At 41.2% G+C, this 17,129-nt stretch overlaps 1 protein-coding gene across 1 annotated transcript; it reads left to right on the forward strand.

The window, feature by feature from the left end:
- Window positions 1-3: 3 nt before the first annotated feature.
- On the forward strand, window positions 4-16,906 carry cc2d1a (coiled-coil and C2 domain containing 1A). Its single transcript, XM_056371821.1, has 28 exons — window positions 4-193; window positions 421-490; window positions 611-749; window positions 888-991; window positions 1,458-1,709; window positions 1,905-2,220; window positions 3,006-3,115; window positions 3,237-3,309; window positions 4,703-4,801; window positions 4,968-5,095; window positions 5,666-5,738; window positions 5,826-5,959; window positions 6,376-6,463; window positions 6,588-6,664; window positions 6,891-6,986; window positions 7,751-7,873; window positions 8,124-8,182; window positions 9,020-9,136; window positions 10,616-10,689; window positions 10,764-10,822; window positions 10,920-11,071; window positions 11,197-11,287; window positions 11,372-11,527; window positions 12,801-12,932; window positions 13,148-13,274; window positions 13,393-13,469; window positions 13,614-13,661; window positions 13,762-16,906. The coding sequence occupies exons 2-28, from the start codon at window positions 434-436 to the stop codon at window positions 13,792-13,794; spliced, it is 2,994 nt and encodes a 997-aa protein (XP_056227796.1). The 5' UTR covers window positions 4-193; window positions 421-433; the 3' UTR covers window positions 13,795-16,906.
- Window positions 16,907-17,129: the final 223 nt, after the last annotated feature.

Raw genomic sequence — 17,129 nt, forward strand, 5'->3', positions numbered from 1 at the left:
CATTGGCGACGCAATATAGGAAGTAAGTTCCACAGCTTACCTTTCTTGTTTTGACAGCTCGAACTGAACAGAAAAAACTCCTGTCTCCATACATATATCTGCCCTTGCTCTTTTAGCTTCTGGGCAGTATTCGACTGGAATCACCGACTCGACAAGCTGTAACACCGACGGCACGCTGGGTGAAGCTGACGAGGTAAATAAATATAGACTACTTGCACATTCATCAGCTACGAGAACAGAGTTGCATGTTGTTTTAGCTGTTACCTAACACGAGCAGTGAAGCTAACTCGCTACAAAACAGTTGAAAAAAGGGCACAAAAAGCGCTGACTCTAACCGTGGATACTGTCGGTTAACATGCGTATCTCCTCTTTCCTTTTTTTCTACTGGCTCTATTGTTTTATTCCGTGGTTAACTTTCAGGTGGTAAGAGTCCATGAGTCGCAGTCGGAACCCCCCTCCCCGGGGTCAGGGTGCAGCGCGAGCCAAACAGGTAACACACATCATGTCTGATACTGAGATATGTGAATTATGTGTCAAGAACGGGTATGATTCAGCAGCTCTCTCTCTCTCTCCTTCTCTCTCTCTGTCTGTCCTTGTGTCTGTGTCTCAGATGGGGCTGCTCCTTGACCTGTCCCCAGATGGAGGGATGGATGATGAGGGGAATGATGAAGAGCTGGAGGCAGAGCTGATGAATCTAATGGGAGGAGGGGGAGGAGGGAGATCACAAGGGAAGAGAGGTGAAGGGAAAGGTGAGGAATACAAGAGTCAGTAATTTCTGTCCCAGTGCAAATCACAATTTTTCTCTGTCTCGTCCATATGATAGTGATCACAATTTGATATCGCAGTTATGATTTTGTGTCTCTTCTGACATATTTGTCTTTGTTCAGCCCCTGTTCACATGGCTGAAATAGAGCGAATGGCAGCTCTTTGTATGAAAGACCTGGATGATGAAGAAATAGGGGATGAAGATTTGGATGATGAAGATTTGCTGGTAACACACTCACACCCTTCTTTTTTAGAGCTCAGACAGTTAGTCGATTAATCAATTAATCGACTAACTGTATGAGCTGAGTTGTCAGAAAATTAATTGGCAACTTTTTTTGCAGTCATTTTTCAAGCAGAATTGCCAGATGCCATTTTCTGGTCCCAGCTTCTCCTGTGTGAGGAGCTGCTGCTTTTGATCATCATGTACTGTGTGAGAGTAAACTGAATCTCTTGGAAATATTTTGGTCATACAAAAAAAAGCAACTAAATTTGGGCTCTTAGAAATTGTGATAACCCTAATTTTTTGATATTTCACAGAAAAAAAGATTAATCGAGAAAATAATGAACTGATTTATTGATAATATACAGATTATCATTTGCAACCCTTAATATGATATTGCAAAGCTGTTGAATTGCTTTAAATGTGAGGATTTTTCTCTTAACAGCTTACATTTCTGTGTCTCTGTACATAGGCAGAACTAAATGAAGTTTTGGAGGATGAGGAGGACAACACTCCTGCTTCCACCCCTCCTGCTGTCACACCGACTGCTCCTAAAGTGAGCATCACATCCCAGTCCCACTGTGTTCCTGCTGCTGCCCCCAGTGGGGAAACTGGGCTGGAGTCCTGCCTATTGGAGCGTATTGAAATGTATAAGACTGCCATTTCTAATGCCAAAGCTGCAGGAGAGACCAGTAAAGTTCGACGATATGACCGAGGGTTAAAGGTAAAATAGAGACAGTAAAGGGAAAATCTGATACCTCAGTCCATGTTGATTCCCGTACTTTGTCTCCATTCAAATGTTTTGAAATTACTAAATGTGTCTTTTTTATATATACAGTGTGTAAGACTGTAAAATGTGTGTATTTGTTCTCTGTAATGTTGAAAACATGTTCATGATTCCTGTCTTCTTCAAACCTAGACATTACAGTCCATGTTAACATCTGTCAAGAAAGGAAAACCAATCAATGACGAGGAGATCCCGCCTCCCGTCGCTCTCGGTGGAAATCCCAACGTCACCGCAGGGTCTGAACCGGTCAAAGAGCGACACCTGCCAGAGCCAGTGCTGATGCCCTCTCCTCCCACCAATCAGAAACCTCTTAGGGAGGCTCCACCACCAGCTCCTAATATGAAACCACTCCATCTGACCCCACCCCAAAAGCCTGCTGCTGCCATCACCCCAGAAACACCTGTGATATCTCCACTCACACCCAGCCAGCCTGATGCACAGCACTCAGGTAAACACACAGAGTATTATGTCCATTCAGCTTCATCTGCACCGTATACTGGATGTACAGTGGCAACCCTTTGGAATTACCTGTGTTTCTGCATTGATTGGTCATAAATTGTGATCTGATATTCATGTAAAACAAAGTAAGTGAACCTTCAGATTTTTAACATATTGGACCTCCTTTTGCAGCTATAACCTCAAACAGGGAACTTTGAACCATTCTTCCTTATAGAACTGCTTCAGCTCAGCCGTGTTCTCAGGAGTTCTGATGTGAGCGGCTCCCTCGGGTCATTCAACAGCATCTCTGTTGGGTTAAGGTCTGGACTCTTGACTGGGTCACTCCAACAGGCGAATTTTCTTTGAGGTCATTCTGTAGTAGGTTTACTTTGATGTTTAGGGTCATTGTCCTGCCGCACCACAGACTGAGCTTCAGCAGGTGGACAGCCACCCTGACATTATCCTATAAGACACCTTGAAAAGCTTGGGAATTAATTTTCCCCTCTATGATGTCCAGCTGTCCAGCTGTCCAAATCATTGTGTCCCCTGGAAGTTTGCTGCCCTCGAGCTGAGAAACACCTGATTCAGCTGCATTTTGCTGGAAGATGTACAGAGAACCCTGGTGTTATTTGTGTTTAAGAATTGTTTTTGGCTTTGGTAAATAGGCATATGTATTTTACAGTTTATTACATGGACTAACTCACTAATTAATTCGTTGACATTAATTTGACAACCATCATTATCAGAAACAACAAAAAGCCACAACATCATTCTTTATGCCTTTTCTCCCTTCAGAGCTGAAACAGGCAGTGTTGTCCAGACAGAGGGAGTATAAGCTCGCCGCCATCAACGCCAAACAGAGCGGGGACATTGACCAGGCCAAACAACACTACCTCACTGCCAAGGTAACATAACCACTTTCAGTTTCATCATCTGGAAAAGTCTTTTTCTCTAAGTGTATAGTTTATGTATGTAACGCCTCTGAGAGGAACTGGATCATAATAATGTTGACCTCCGTTTATGTAGAAGATGGACTCGCTTGTGGAGGCACTGGACAGAGGCAAACCAGTCGACCTGACCTCACTCCCTCCCCCTCCTGGTCAGTGTAATCTCTTAATACCTGAATACGTAACCTTTCTTCTTTTTTTTAACTCTTTTTGTCATCAATCATCCATGGTAGCCTTGTTTTCTTTTCAGAAAAAGTTTTTCCCTCCAGGGGAATTGGGCTGCCAAAAGTGGTACTCACTTTCTGATGAAATAAAATTGATTATAAACCAATTTTAAACATTGTGCTATGCCTTAAATACTGATCAAAATGCTCTGACATAGTCTAATCCATTTCTTGGGTCTTCAGTTGAAGGCATGTCTCAAACACAAATGTTTTTGCAAAAATACTAATGTTCTGTTAGGCATGTCACACACCTGGTCCCACACATGTACTGAATCAAAGAGCCACACCCGCCTCATTCAGTGGACAGGAGTCCTGCTCAGTTATAGGTCGTTCTCTGGCTGCCCTCATACTTTATCGGGGAAGCTGATACTGTATTTAGGGATTAAAGGACAAAAAGTGGACAGATGTTGGCAATACTTTTCCATACTCTCCTCATCAGTGCAGTCACTCCTTGCTGATCATCTTTAACCCTTGTATTAAGTGATATACTACATTCTCTGGAGCAGAGACAGCATCGTACTTCATTATTGATTGACCCTTTTTGATACTGTAGAATGCTGCATTTTACTAAACAAGTTACTCTGTTTTAGTGTTGATGATCATTCTTGAATTGGTTTAATGTATATTTATCTCAGAAGCAATTTGTATGTGCTTGGTCCAGTATTATTTACAATCTATAAACCATGTTATTACTTAAGCACACACTTGTAATATCCATTCTTGTACAGGTGATGAAAAGTTTGGGGATATGGCTCCAACTCTAAGACACTTCTAGCTTTCAGTCTTCCTTTAACGTTTGTCAGACATCTCTGCTGAGCCTCAAGCTTGTGCTGAATGCTGATAAGACAAAATGTGTTTTCTTCTCAAGAAGGCGTAATTCTGTCTTACATCTTTGTGCCATCCACACACATAATCTGTCACATGATTTGGTTAGATAGCAGTCTTAGTTTAAATTAGTTTAAATATAAAAGATAAAAAGGAGTTTCTTGTGTCATCATAAATGTTTATAAATGTCTCTTACAAAAGCTGCCTCAGAATATCAGAATATCACTCTCTGAGACTCAGATTTAAAGCTACTGCTGGTTAACTGGACCGATTAACTCTTCATACCTCATAAGTAAATTCTGAACTTGAGAAAAGTAAGTTACAAAGGACGTTAAAGCTTGAGAGTCTCATCCATCTGAATATTTTTAAACTTTTAAGTTAGTTTTTCAGAGATCTCTGTAATTGTTTGTACTTGTGTCTTATTCCTTCTGCTTAACTGATTAGATAATAATAATATCCCATGTCTAACTCTCCACTGGTGTCTGATCATCTGCAGGAGACGTAGTAGCAGAACGCTCTGCACCTCCTCCTCCTCAGTCTTCCTCCAAGCCTGCTGCCCCCGCTGCTCCTGCACCCAAGCAGGTGGCCACTGCAGGTAAGACTCTAGTAGCCCCACTCCCTCCTTCTGACTAGTTAGCGTAGTGCAAGTGATTAGAAAAAAGTGGAATTTCTTGAATTTAAAAAAATTAAGTGTGTGTGTGTGTGTGTGTGTGTGTGTGTGTGTGTGTGTGTGTGTGTGTGTGTGTGTGTTCCCTCCAAAGCCCTGCCTGCTCCCAGCAGTCTGGCAGAAGCCCTGCAGCAGAGGATGGACATTTATAAGTCGGCAGCAGAGGGAGCCAAGAGCAAAGGAGATGATCGTAAGGCTCGCATGCATCAGCGCATCGTCAAGGTAGACACACCATCCACCTAAAATATACCTGAAAGATGTTACTGAAAAATGCTTTCAAAAAGTATTGTATAATACAAACGTAAAGCTGAAACTGAATCTATACCTGGCTCTGTGCTGCTCTGTGGTGGCGCGTTTGACTTACTCCCCTAAATAACTGGTGTGACTCACTTTGCTTTGACTGTAACTACTACTGTTGCTCATTTCAGCCGCCAGAATAACCTGCAATAACATCTATGTTGTTCTCTGAGGAGTTTTGAGAAGCATTGTGCAAAAAACAAGAAAAGCATGAATTAAATTTGGCTGAGGCATGGTAAACAGATAAAACAAAAACATGGAGACAAAACCATGAAATACTTACAGGGCCTGTATATTGCTTTGTAGGAGTGGGAGTAAATTGATGACATTGATTTCCATGTGGGAGTTAAGATTTTGTACTTTCTCTCAGTATTGTATTGTTAATTTGTTCTGTTTAGTTTTATATGCAAGAAAACCACACTGTTATGGTTGACCCCATCACTATCGCACAACAATGATAACAGAATGATCAACCATCTCCTCCGCTCTTAACAGCAATACCAGGATTCCATCAGAGCTCATAAAGCTGGACGACCTGTCAACTTATCTGATCTACCTGTGCCACCAGGTAACTTTGTGAATCCAGGTGTGTTTCAGGATTTGTTTCTAGGATGCACTATAAAGTTAATTAATGTGTGTGCTGTCGCTCCTCTAGGCTGTCCGCCACTTCAGGGCTCAGAGGGGGCTCAGCAGAACTTCATGGGTGTCCTGGAAACAGCTATGAAAATAGCTAATCAGGATGCAGACGCAGAAGATGAGGAAGAGGATGGTCCAACAGAGGCTGCCAAGGTTAAAAAAAATTAAATAAGTAGATAAAAGCACAACCAAATGGTCAAATTGTTATTGTGCAGCCAAGGAATCTGATTGCTTTTGGGCTAAACTTAGAAATGCTTTATCGTGTTCCGTGCCAGGTTCTGTGGCAGGTTATTCAATCAGCACAGTTTTTCCTGACTGGACCTCCTGCCTATTGCATTACCTTTGTGCTTGTAACCAAATACATGACTGCAGTCATTTAGAGAAACCGTAGTTCTTTGTTGAATATATTCAAGACTTAGCTGTTAAATATAAATAGTTGAAAATGTTTAATCAAACTGACAAATGTCTCAGGCTGCTGCAGTTTTTAATAGGACAATACTGTACTTTAAAATCTTAATGTTCATTACATTTGTCTGATGAGCCTAACCTCATGTTTTCCTTCTCTGTAGCCCACAGTGCGCCCACCTGCCCAGAAAGCTAAGTCTCCAGCTCCACAGGCCCCTGGCGGCTCCTCAGCTCTGAAACTGGGACCTAAAGGTGTGTTCAGTGTGGGTTTGTGCACGTGTGCTCCTGCCTGCCTACACATACAGAATGTGTCATAAGTGTTTGAGAGTTGCACGAGGCAGAGTTTCACTTTTTTTTCTGTTAATTATCCTTGTAGCCCAGCAGCAAGTGGATTTCCTGTTGCTAAGGCGACAGGCTTTTTTGCGTTCAGCACTGCGCTCCAAACAGATGAAGGTAAACTGTGGGCCTTTTTTTTTTTTTTAATTCATGTTTCTTTTTTCTTTTCTTTTCTTTTTTTTTTTTTTGCTTTAGATCGGTTCCCGGTTATCTTTGTATTTTTGATTTATTTTTGCAGCTATCTTTACCACAGCTGCTTGTTGTTTTATTGGAATCTTGAACAGATGTTGTGTTGCTGTGGTTTGATTGATTGATTTACCTGCTGCTGTTTGGCCGTTTGTAGGACATGACAGGTGCAGCGCAGCACCTCAGACATGCCAAGGGACTGGACCCCATGATCACCGCCGCCAAGTCTGGCCTGCCTGTTGATATCACCAAGGTCATAAATATATTCTCATGTGCCAATTAATAACATACAAGAATATACAGAGCAAGTTTGTATGTGTGTTTTGACAATGCTGTCACAGGAGCAACTGAATGCGTGTGGTGTTGAAGATGTGATGAAAATAGAAGATGGTAGGAAGGAAACACGGGGTGAAATCAAACACCTCTGTGTTCGTCATGGTCTCACTGTCTGTGTATTTGTGTCTGTACCTGTGTGTGTGTGTGTGTGTGTGTGTGTGTGTGTGTGTGTGTGTGTGTGTGTGTGTGTGAGTCTTTCTGCAGATTTTCAGCATCATTCCACTTCACATATTTCATATAGTTGCCACTTATCCCATATGACGTTCTTTCATTTTGCCTCACTTTTATTCATCTTTGCTTCATAAAACTCTCTCTGCCCCTTAGTGTAATTACGAAGAATATTATGCTGGTGCCTCTGCTAGTTTGTCTTCTTGTCAGTCAGCAGGATATCACACAAGCTAAGAAACAGATATTCATGATTTCTAGTAGCCAGATAGGCAGATAGGAAACAGAGGACCAGTTGATTAGATTTTGGTGGTAGCTCGAGCTGGGGTTCTTAAAAAGTGTGTAGGGTCAAAAAATCAATTTAGCTTTTAATTTAAGTTGTTGAGTAGTTCTTGGCAGAACAGACAGTTGGAGATCTGTTTAGCCTTAGAAGTTAGAGTTCTCTGAGTGCCTCCTTCTTCTCATTTTATGTCTCAGTATTTTTTAAAAATGGGTCATTTATCTCCTTCCTCACAGATTCCCAGCGCCCCAGTGGGTGAAGAGGAGTATTCGCTGTCTCGTTCCCGTACCTCTCCTCTCTCCCCTCGCTCCAGTGAACAGTACCGTGGTCTCATGGATCTTTTACGAAAGCAGCACGAGGTCAGGAAATGCACATATCGTACAGCAGTGCACCTCCTAAATCTTGCTGTGCATCAGCGATCAGCTTATACTGATGTGGACATAATACAACAGATGTGATCATGTCCTTAAAGCTTGCTTGTCACTTTTCTAGTTGTGCAGCGTTTTAAATAGACACGTTTCAAATCACAGCTGATCTGTATCTTATTATCTTTGGCTATTATCTGTTTTCTTACCCACACCCTCCTTTGTTCTGTATCTCGACCTACAGAAATGTCTGGACTACTCCCAGAAGTTCACACAACTGGGCAATGTGGCTGAGGCTCTGAAGTAAGGCACATTTTTATTTGGATGTTTATAATTTTATTAGTTATCTTATCTGCTGCCAAGATGGGATTTAACACCTGCCACTTTTCTGTTGTCAGCATTTGAGATAAATGCAAGTACAACTCAATTAACAATATTACTTTATTTTCTCATCATGAAAGCATCACAGACAGCCAGTGAAAAACATCACGACTTCTGGATTAGTTAATTGGCCATGACACATGAAATGACAAATGCGGTGGATTTTATGATATTAAAATCGAAAAACAAGTAAATTCAGAAGCACATGCTTTATATTTTTACTCTCTAAATGAATCATCAGATTAATATGTTTTTAAATATCTTGCTTTCATATACTAATTGGTTCATTCAACTGCGCACTTCAGCACAGTTGTGGAGGATGCTTTCTGTGCGGCAACACACAGACTGTGATTTTAAGGTTTTTCTATTGTCACACTGCATATTTTGAACTTTTAAAACATATTTTTTCCCATAGTTGCACATACATTGAACTGTCACACATCATATATTACCCTTTTAGGCATCCCTTGAGGATCTGCATCGCTTCCATCTTTTTCAGATATGCTCTGAAAATAGTCATCGCCTCAAAACCACATATTTTATTTTCAGATGAAGCTATGAACTTTTTTGTGTGATCCAAATTTTTAAAACGCGAGAATACGTGTGTTTGTTTAAGCTGATAGAGTTCTTGGTGCACTATGACTGCTGTCTGTACAAAGATCAGACATATGATATTTCAGAAATAAAACCATCTATAAGAGCTCAGTATGAGATACGTATGAGCACTTGTGTGTAAGGAACATCTCTGTCTCTCTCCAGGTTTGAGAAGCTGGTTGAGGAATGTATGAAGAACATAGAGATACTAAAGAACGCCCACGCCAAAGGCCACCCAGTCCCCAAGTGCCACACGGAGGAGAGGACCCTCAACACTATCAAGTCAGCAGCAAACTCATGAAATATGTTTTAATTCAGAACGTGTGATTTTATATTATAATGTATCCTCTTTGAATGGTATGTGCTTCCCAGGACAGAAAGAGCTGAAATCAGTACTTTTTAGTGAAGCTAGCAGCAGGGCTCTGAGGATGTCAGTCTGTCGGTCCACTTCGATCCAAACTGAAATATCTCAACAACCGTTGGATGGATTGTTATGAAATTATGTCCAAACATTCATGAGCCCCAGAGGATGAATTATAGTGACTTTAGTGATCCCCTGACGTTTCTTCTAGTACTACACACAGGCTGACATTTTTAGCTTTTAGTGAAATATCTTGACAACTGTTGGTTGGTCAGTAATGGGTCAAAAATCTTTGTGCAATAGTATTTTTCCCAAAGCACAGCTTCACAGCTGCTAGAATGGCTTAGTTGTGTTTATCAATAAATGCCCAATTAATTGCCAAATTCTTATTTTACTTAATATAAAACTTTGTGTTTTAGTGGCTAATGTGAAAACTTTTCATAAGAGTTCCGACCATCAAATGTATTTTCATAATTGTCAGGACTCAAATGTTAAAAGGTCTGTGTGCTCTAAATGAAGTGCTTGTCAGATCACCGAACAGTGCCACCACACACCTCTCTGATGTTGGAATTGGGGGGCTGCAACTTTACCCCCAACTGAGTGATTATTGCATCGTGCCCCTCCTTACAAGTGTGTATCCATTTTTTTGGGCATCTGCTCAAAATCTTAAAAGTAGCAGAAGTGGTGATGGGGTTATTTTAGTTTACCTAACTGCAAATTTTAGACTCCATCCAAGTTACAGGATCTCTATCATAAATGTTTATCCCTTGTTAAAAAGAAGAATATCAACTGATACATCTTTATTTTGATTTTTCAAATCCACAATTATCAATATATTTGCCTCCAAATTCCAGTATAAGTCATGTTCTCAAGTTGTGACCAGTGCTTGTAATGAGCTGTTGGATCCCAGATGACTGAATTTACTCGTTGAGAGGATTCCTTTGTTTGTGACAGCTAAAGGATACCAGCAGTTTATGAAACAGTTTTCTAATGTGCATCCTCTTATTATGTCAATGTCCCACCCCAACATGGAAAATAATAATCAATGAATAGATCATCAAAATATCTATTTTTTAGAAAATTATAATCTTTAAGTTTTATGAGACACAGTGAAGCTTTGTCCTTAAGTCTCATCACAATATCAATTGTTTAAGTTTGAAAACAAAATTTTTTAGACAACAAAGGGATTGCTTTCCCTGACTAGAGTGGGAGATGAGTCAGAGTGACTCACTGTGACTCACTCTGGCTCGGCTCCAGTATCATCCCAAGCTAACAGCTAGGTGACTCTGGCAGTGACTCATTCAACAGTCTGAGTTGTTTGGCTCTCAGTAATGCTGACTGGTTTGTTTCACTCTTCATGCTGGCTCTGAATGACCGTGACTCCTGTGTCTGTTCTGTAGAATGTATTCCAGCCTGGCACCTAATGACCTGATGCTGTACGTAATCAAAGGCATCAACTTACCAGCTCCCTCAGGTAGGCAAGTCTCAAATAACCAGTCAGTGATGTGTCAAATGTCTGTGTGCTCACACCTTCCTGTCTGCCTTCAGGTGTCTCACCTAACGACCTGGATGCAAGTGTGAAATTTGAGTTTCCTTTTCCCAGTGCGGTAAGAATCTTTCACATTCAGTGGAGAGATTATGGATGCTTCACTGTGTTTATATCTAGTTGTGTTTTAATGAATTCATTTATGTGTGTGTGTGTAGGAGGAGGCTCAGAGGGACAAAACCAGCACAGTAAAGAACACCAACAGTCCAGAGTTTAAAGAGCAATTTAAACTCAACATCAACCGTAGCCATCGAGGCTTTAAACGAGTCGTCCAGTCCAAAGGCATCAAGTTTGAAATCATCCACAAAGGGTAAAAACCGCAACTGCTTTGGGGCCACATAAGCAGAAGCTTCCCTGTTCTTCTGCATGTGTTATGCTGTAAGTCTCAAGTCTGTTGTAGCTTCATCAGTTGTATTCTCTTCTGTGTGTTTACAGCGGCTTGTTCAAGACAGACAAAGTAGTGGGCACAGCTCAGCTGAAGCTTGAGGCTCTGGAAAACCATTGTGACCTTAGAGAGATCATAGAGGTAAATGTTAATAACATGAAAACAGAAACGCATACACACATGTAGAGGCCGATCTGTCTAACAGTGTGTGTGTGTGTTTCATAGGTGATGGATGGACGTAAGGCCACAGGTGGCAAGTTGGAGGTGAGGGTGAAGATCAAAGAGCCTCTATCAGGAGTTGATCTCCAGCCAGTGACAGAGAAGTGGTTGGTGCTCGAACCTGTCTCCTCCCTTTCTCCTCCGGAGAAACAGAAGGAACGCGTGAGTAGAGTTTGCTGTTTACCTGACTTGCGTTTCTGTAGACTGTGGAGGGAAACCAGAGTAGAACAAATCCCTGTCTTTCCTCCAGAGGACACAGAAGGAATATGCAAACTTCTCACAAAGGTTCCAGCTGGACAGATCATGTTTGTCCTTAGGAGCTTGTTGTGTGATGTCTCTGTGCAGCGTGCCATCCTGAAAATTGGATAGTCGCAATTGTCGGTGTCAAAAGGTCAGTGAGCTCTAAATGATCTGCTTGTCAGATCATCGAACGGTGCCTGAAATCACACCACACACCTTTCTGGAGCTGGAATTGGGGGCTGCATCATACAGTTTTACAACTTAAACTTTTTTCTGTCCAACTAAGTGCAGCACCATGAATGCCTTTGAGGAGAGATATTTAAAGTGTGTAACTTTATCCACGAGTTAACCATTATCACATCTTGACCCTCCCTATTAGCGTGTATCCATCTATTTTTATGTGCATTTTCAATTTGTGAGTGGAAATGGTAGAATTTAAAAAAGAAGTTTGAAACGGCAAAAAAAAGTTATACGCTTGGCTGAAGTATCAATAAAAACAAAATGCCACAAAGCACAATGGAAACAGACTTAAATAAATCATGACATACATGAAGCATGTGACTTATTAGTCGCTCAAAATTTCACTGTAGAGATGATCAGAGGCGAAAACATCAGATCTGTGCAGAGCGATGAGGAGACTGTAACCTTCCTCACATTTATACATGAGACAGACAGAAATATCATATCTCCACCATGTTTCGCACCTTTTGAGGTTTGACTGGCACGTTTTTAATCACATCACCTCGCAGCACTCCTTCCTCTGCAATTGTTTAACGGCACCTGACTGAAGAACGAGCACCACCAATAGTACCAGATGGAAAGACACATTAAATTGCATTTCCTTCTGCGGATTTTCTGGCATGACGAATTTGCCGCACTGGAAATGGAATGGAAGCACTTGCATGGAAACCTGATGTATGACAGCAGACTTTTCACCCCACCTTGTAGTGTGGACATTTGTGTCAGCTTTAAACACTTCTGCCTATTTTGTACAACACATCATTCAAGACACGTCACAAGACTTGTCGTAGAAAAAAGTTTGTTTCAAGCATAACCTGGCCTTTGGTCAGGACCTGAGCCGCTGCCCTATACAGTCATCCTGCAGCCCCCCAAAGCCTGTAAATGCAGAAGTGAAAAACTGGCGCAAAAAGATTGAATGTTTCAGTCTGTGTGTGTGTGTGTTTGTTGGAATCAGGCTCCATCCCCTCGGTCTAAACCCAGACATGAAGCGAGCAGCAGGAGCAGTAACCCCAGCAACTCTCCTCCACAGTACAAACTCCACAGTTTCAGTCTCCTCAACTATGACAAGGAGCGGCTGGAGAGAAAGGTATTTTTGTGTGTGTGTGTGTGTGTGTGTGTGTGTGTGTGTGTGTGTGTGTGTGTGTGTGTGTGTGTGTGTGTGTGTGTGTGTGTGTGTGTGTGTGTGTGTGTGTGTGTGTGTGTGTGTGTGTGGTCTAAGCCCATCTGCAACATCTCGTTCTCTAATACTCGTAATGGCCTGAAGGCAGGAAGATCTCATCAGTCACGACACGTGTCTCTCAGATTGCAGAGTACCGAAAGAATCGGCGGGATCCCCCATCTGACCTCATCCATCAGCACAAAGAGGTCACACACAGACTGCAGTGGCAGAAAGCACAGCTGGAGCGAGCCTCTCCTGCTCTGCTGACAGGTAACACACACACACACACATACACACACACAGAATATAAACCAGTATGTACTTTATATGTAAATATACATCTCAACTTCTGAAGCACATAACCCACATGTCCCTCCACCACGTGCAGAATATGAAAATGTGCTGCGGCGCTTCAGCCAAGGACTTGCTGAGTCGGTGAAGAAATACTCCACCCAAGGCAACAGAGTGAGTGCAGGGTCAGGGCTGATTGTAGTGTGTGTGTGTGTGTGTGTGTGTGTGTGTGTGTGTGTGTGTGTGTGTGTGCGTGTGTGTGTGCACGTGCGTGCGTGCGTCAGTTCTTGTGTAAAATTATCATCCTTTTTTTTATAGGACGCTGCCAAGGATGCACTGGGCAGGTTGAAGATGGTAGACAGTGAGGTAAGGCCTGCTATGTACAGCCAATGAAACCAATGTTTCATCATTCTCATGTATGCATATACGCAGCGTACTGCATGTCCTCCTTTTCTCTCTGCTTCAGCTGGAATCGCTGAAAAGGAAACGGACTGGATAAGAGGAGAAAAAAGGAGCAGAGACTTGGCTGGAGTACTGTTATATCGTCTCTCTCTGTCTCATACATACTCATAAAACAGACACTACAGTTGATACTTTAAGCATGTTTAGCATGGTGCTGTGCTGCTCATGCCCATGACAACTGCATGAACCAACCTGCTAATTCTGTCAATTGATCATATAACTTGTGTCACTTGTGGTTTCCTTCCACAATAGCTGAGAGTAAATCTGTAACTACAAAGAGACACAAATTAAAGCAAACATTGAAATGCGTTCAAGAGCTAAGGGAGAGGTAGCCTTATTTGCACTTAATTAGAAAGACACTACAGAAAACGGCTTCTGAAGTACGGCTTTACAGACCTTACCTGTACTCTGTTAATTGTTTTTTTATACTCCCATCTTTCCTTTGAGAGATGTTAATGAAGAGATCTGTTAGAAGACTCATCGTTTTACATTGGACACCAGCTCAGAGAGTCTTTCGGTGTCCATTGATGACCAAAAAAATGTGTATGTGTGCGTGTGTGCTTGCCCTGAAGTGTGTTTAACCAATGGACTGAGGTGTTTTTAACCCCTTTTCCCATATTTTATGTGTGTAATGAGCTTAATCTAATCTGTCTGCTCCAGTGTTCCCAGATTACAGTAATCTGCTCCATTTGGAGTGGTGTGATATGGGAATAAAAAAAAACCAGGGCTACAGCCTACATCCCATAATGAGGGATTAGTGTTTGTGTCACCAAGGAGACGACTAGATCAGACGTAGAGTCGCCTTTGGGGCTAGGGAGAGGGGGTGTTAACAGCGTGCCATGAATGTGGGAGAAGCTTAGCCCTGCTAAAGGATTGCTGCTGCTTCTTCATCAGCTGTTTCCTCTTCATCTTCACTTTCTTCACACTAATTCCATTGCATATGTTCAGAGATTATTCAGTCTTGAGTAATATGTTGCTCCTCTTGGATTTTCTTTAAACTCTCATACAATATTAACTTCAATGAGCTGTCGATTAGAAAACAATTAGCAGCTGCTGCGTCGGTGTTGTGCTATTTTCTACTGATTTTGGTGTATGCAGTTTACAAAAACAGACTCTGTCCCACTCCAGTGGCAGCACAGCAGATGCTGAGTAGTCTGCCCACAGGTAGACAACCCAATATCTGTCAGGAAGGCTGGGTAATTGCTCATTTCTATTTCTGCTCCCCCATAGACATCCCTGTCACTCCCCTCCACATTAAACCTTTATTTTCTCTGTTTAGTGCTCAGATGTTTCTTCTCCAACCTGCTCACCAGCAGACTACTTTCAATGAGCCTTACTGTATGTTTATGTTTGACTCTTCTATGTGGATGATGATGTCTGTAAACTCCACTAATAGTTTTTTGGTCACGTGACAAAGCATAGAATCATGTGTTTGCCCTAATCCGCCCACCATCTCACTCCATTAGCAAATAATCCTGGTTAAAGTTGACCTGATATGGCTCTCCATAGACAGTGATTTTTATGTCAGGAGAGGATATCTTCTGACTGTGTAAATGGTGTATTATGGTGCTTTTGATCAGCTGATATTTTTTTTTAGATGAATAGGACTGATGAAACTCTGATTGTAGTGACATTATAACCTTTAGCTTAATACCGGTGTGTTTGCCATTTTTAGCATCTTCACGTCATGTACACATAACAGTTTCGCTGAAATTTTCAAAGCATGCAACACAGTTTCAGATTTTTGGGTGAAGTTTCCCTACTCTTCATGGCAGCCATTGGTTTCCACTCATTTCTGTGCGTTACGAAAATTATTTAGCAGACTCTTGAAACTAAGCCAAACACTGAGTTGTGTGGACACAATGGATTACACAATTTAAGCAAATTTCTGTGGTCTGCTAATTGCTTTTCATTTTGTATAGAAATGAATAGGAACCAAAGAACAAAAGATTTTGGCTGCAAATAATGATTATTTTCAGTACTGATTAATCTTCCTGTTATTTCCTGGTTGATTAGAAAGCCAGAAAACAGGGAAAAATGTCAGTTACAATGACAATTTCCAAAAACCCAAAGCAACAACTTCAAATTGCTTGTCTTGTGCGAACACCAGTCCAAAACCCAGAAATATAGTGAATATAATTCACTATCACATAAAGCAATATATACTAACGATTTAGAAGCTGGAACTTGGGTATTTTTCTCCAAAAAATATTAAAACAACAAAACAAATGATTTCAGATGTTCAAAAACGACCTTAAATTTCTAAAACAGCAGCATGGTTTGGAAATAGACGAGCTGTGACGTGAAGTATGTGATTTGGGCTTAAAGCACTGGCATGGTACTTTAAACAAAAAATGTGGTTGTGATTTACAAAGTCAAGTGAAGAATGAATGCAACCACACAGCTCTGGTATAACTTGGAGTTGCAGTATTAAAAAAAAGCAAACACAATCTGCAACTAAAAGCCATTTCTTTCAATCCAACAGCTTTAACAGTTTAATGTCCAAAAAAAGTTCACACCAAACACACACACACACACACACACACACTCCTGCCACATCACCCCACCCCTCAAGTAACCTCATGGCCTCTGAGGCTGTCGTGTTGTCATGGCAATGAGCTCATCAGCATGCAATGTGGTAGTTTGATGGTCAGGGCAGAGGGACGTATTGTTAAAGTTTGTCCTGCCGGTGACTCACAATCTTTTCACCACACACTCCTCATTCTCTTTCTTTTTTGTTTTTGTGTTTTACTTTGTTTGGCTTCTGTTTTTTCACCCTACTCTGTAATCTGACTACACTCCATTTAAAAAAAAAAAAAAGAAAAAGTTTAGTGGATTGTTTATCATTACTGTCAGTATTTCTGTGTCTTGATCAACTGCAGTAAATGTGTTCATCTGTGCTTGGGTGGATGCTGTTGTCAAACCTATGACGCCTATTTTTTTTAAAACTGTTAAGTCATGTAAGGGCAATCAGTATAAATATAATGTATATACAGTAAATATACAGCATATATACTGTCTCTATTTTCAGGTGTAAGTCATGATGATTTGTGTAGCTCAAAAAGGGAATGTATCAAGGCCTGATTGTTTAGGCTTTAGTATCTTATGTATGAGGTTGGTGTTAATATGAATAAAATGGTAACAGCTCTGAGGTTGTGTCATCATTGAACTGAAAACCCCGGACTTGCTTGTTCTCATTCAGACTGATTTTTCCAGATCAATGCTCAGCACAGAGAGCAGACTCAATGTGTTTATATCAACTTGATACTTAATTACTTTTCCTGATTTTATGATCTTAAAAACCAGATTTTGAATTGATGGCATGTTTCAGAAGTCTGCTGAAGGAAATTAAGATTACTTCTGTACAGGGTG

Source organism: Seriola aureovittata, chromosome 3 (genome assembly GCF_021018895.1).
Source record: "Seriola aureovittata isolate HTS-2021-v1 ecotype China chromosome 3, ASM2101889v1, whole genome shotgun sequence".
NCBI classification, from domain to species: Eukaryota; Metazoa; Chordata; class Actinopteri; order Carangiformes; family Carangidae; genus Seriola; species Seriola aureovittata.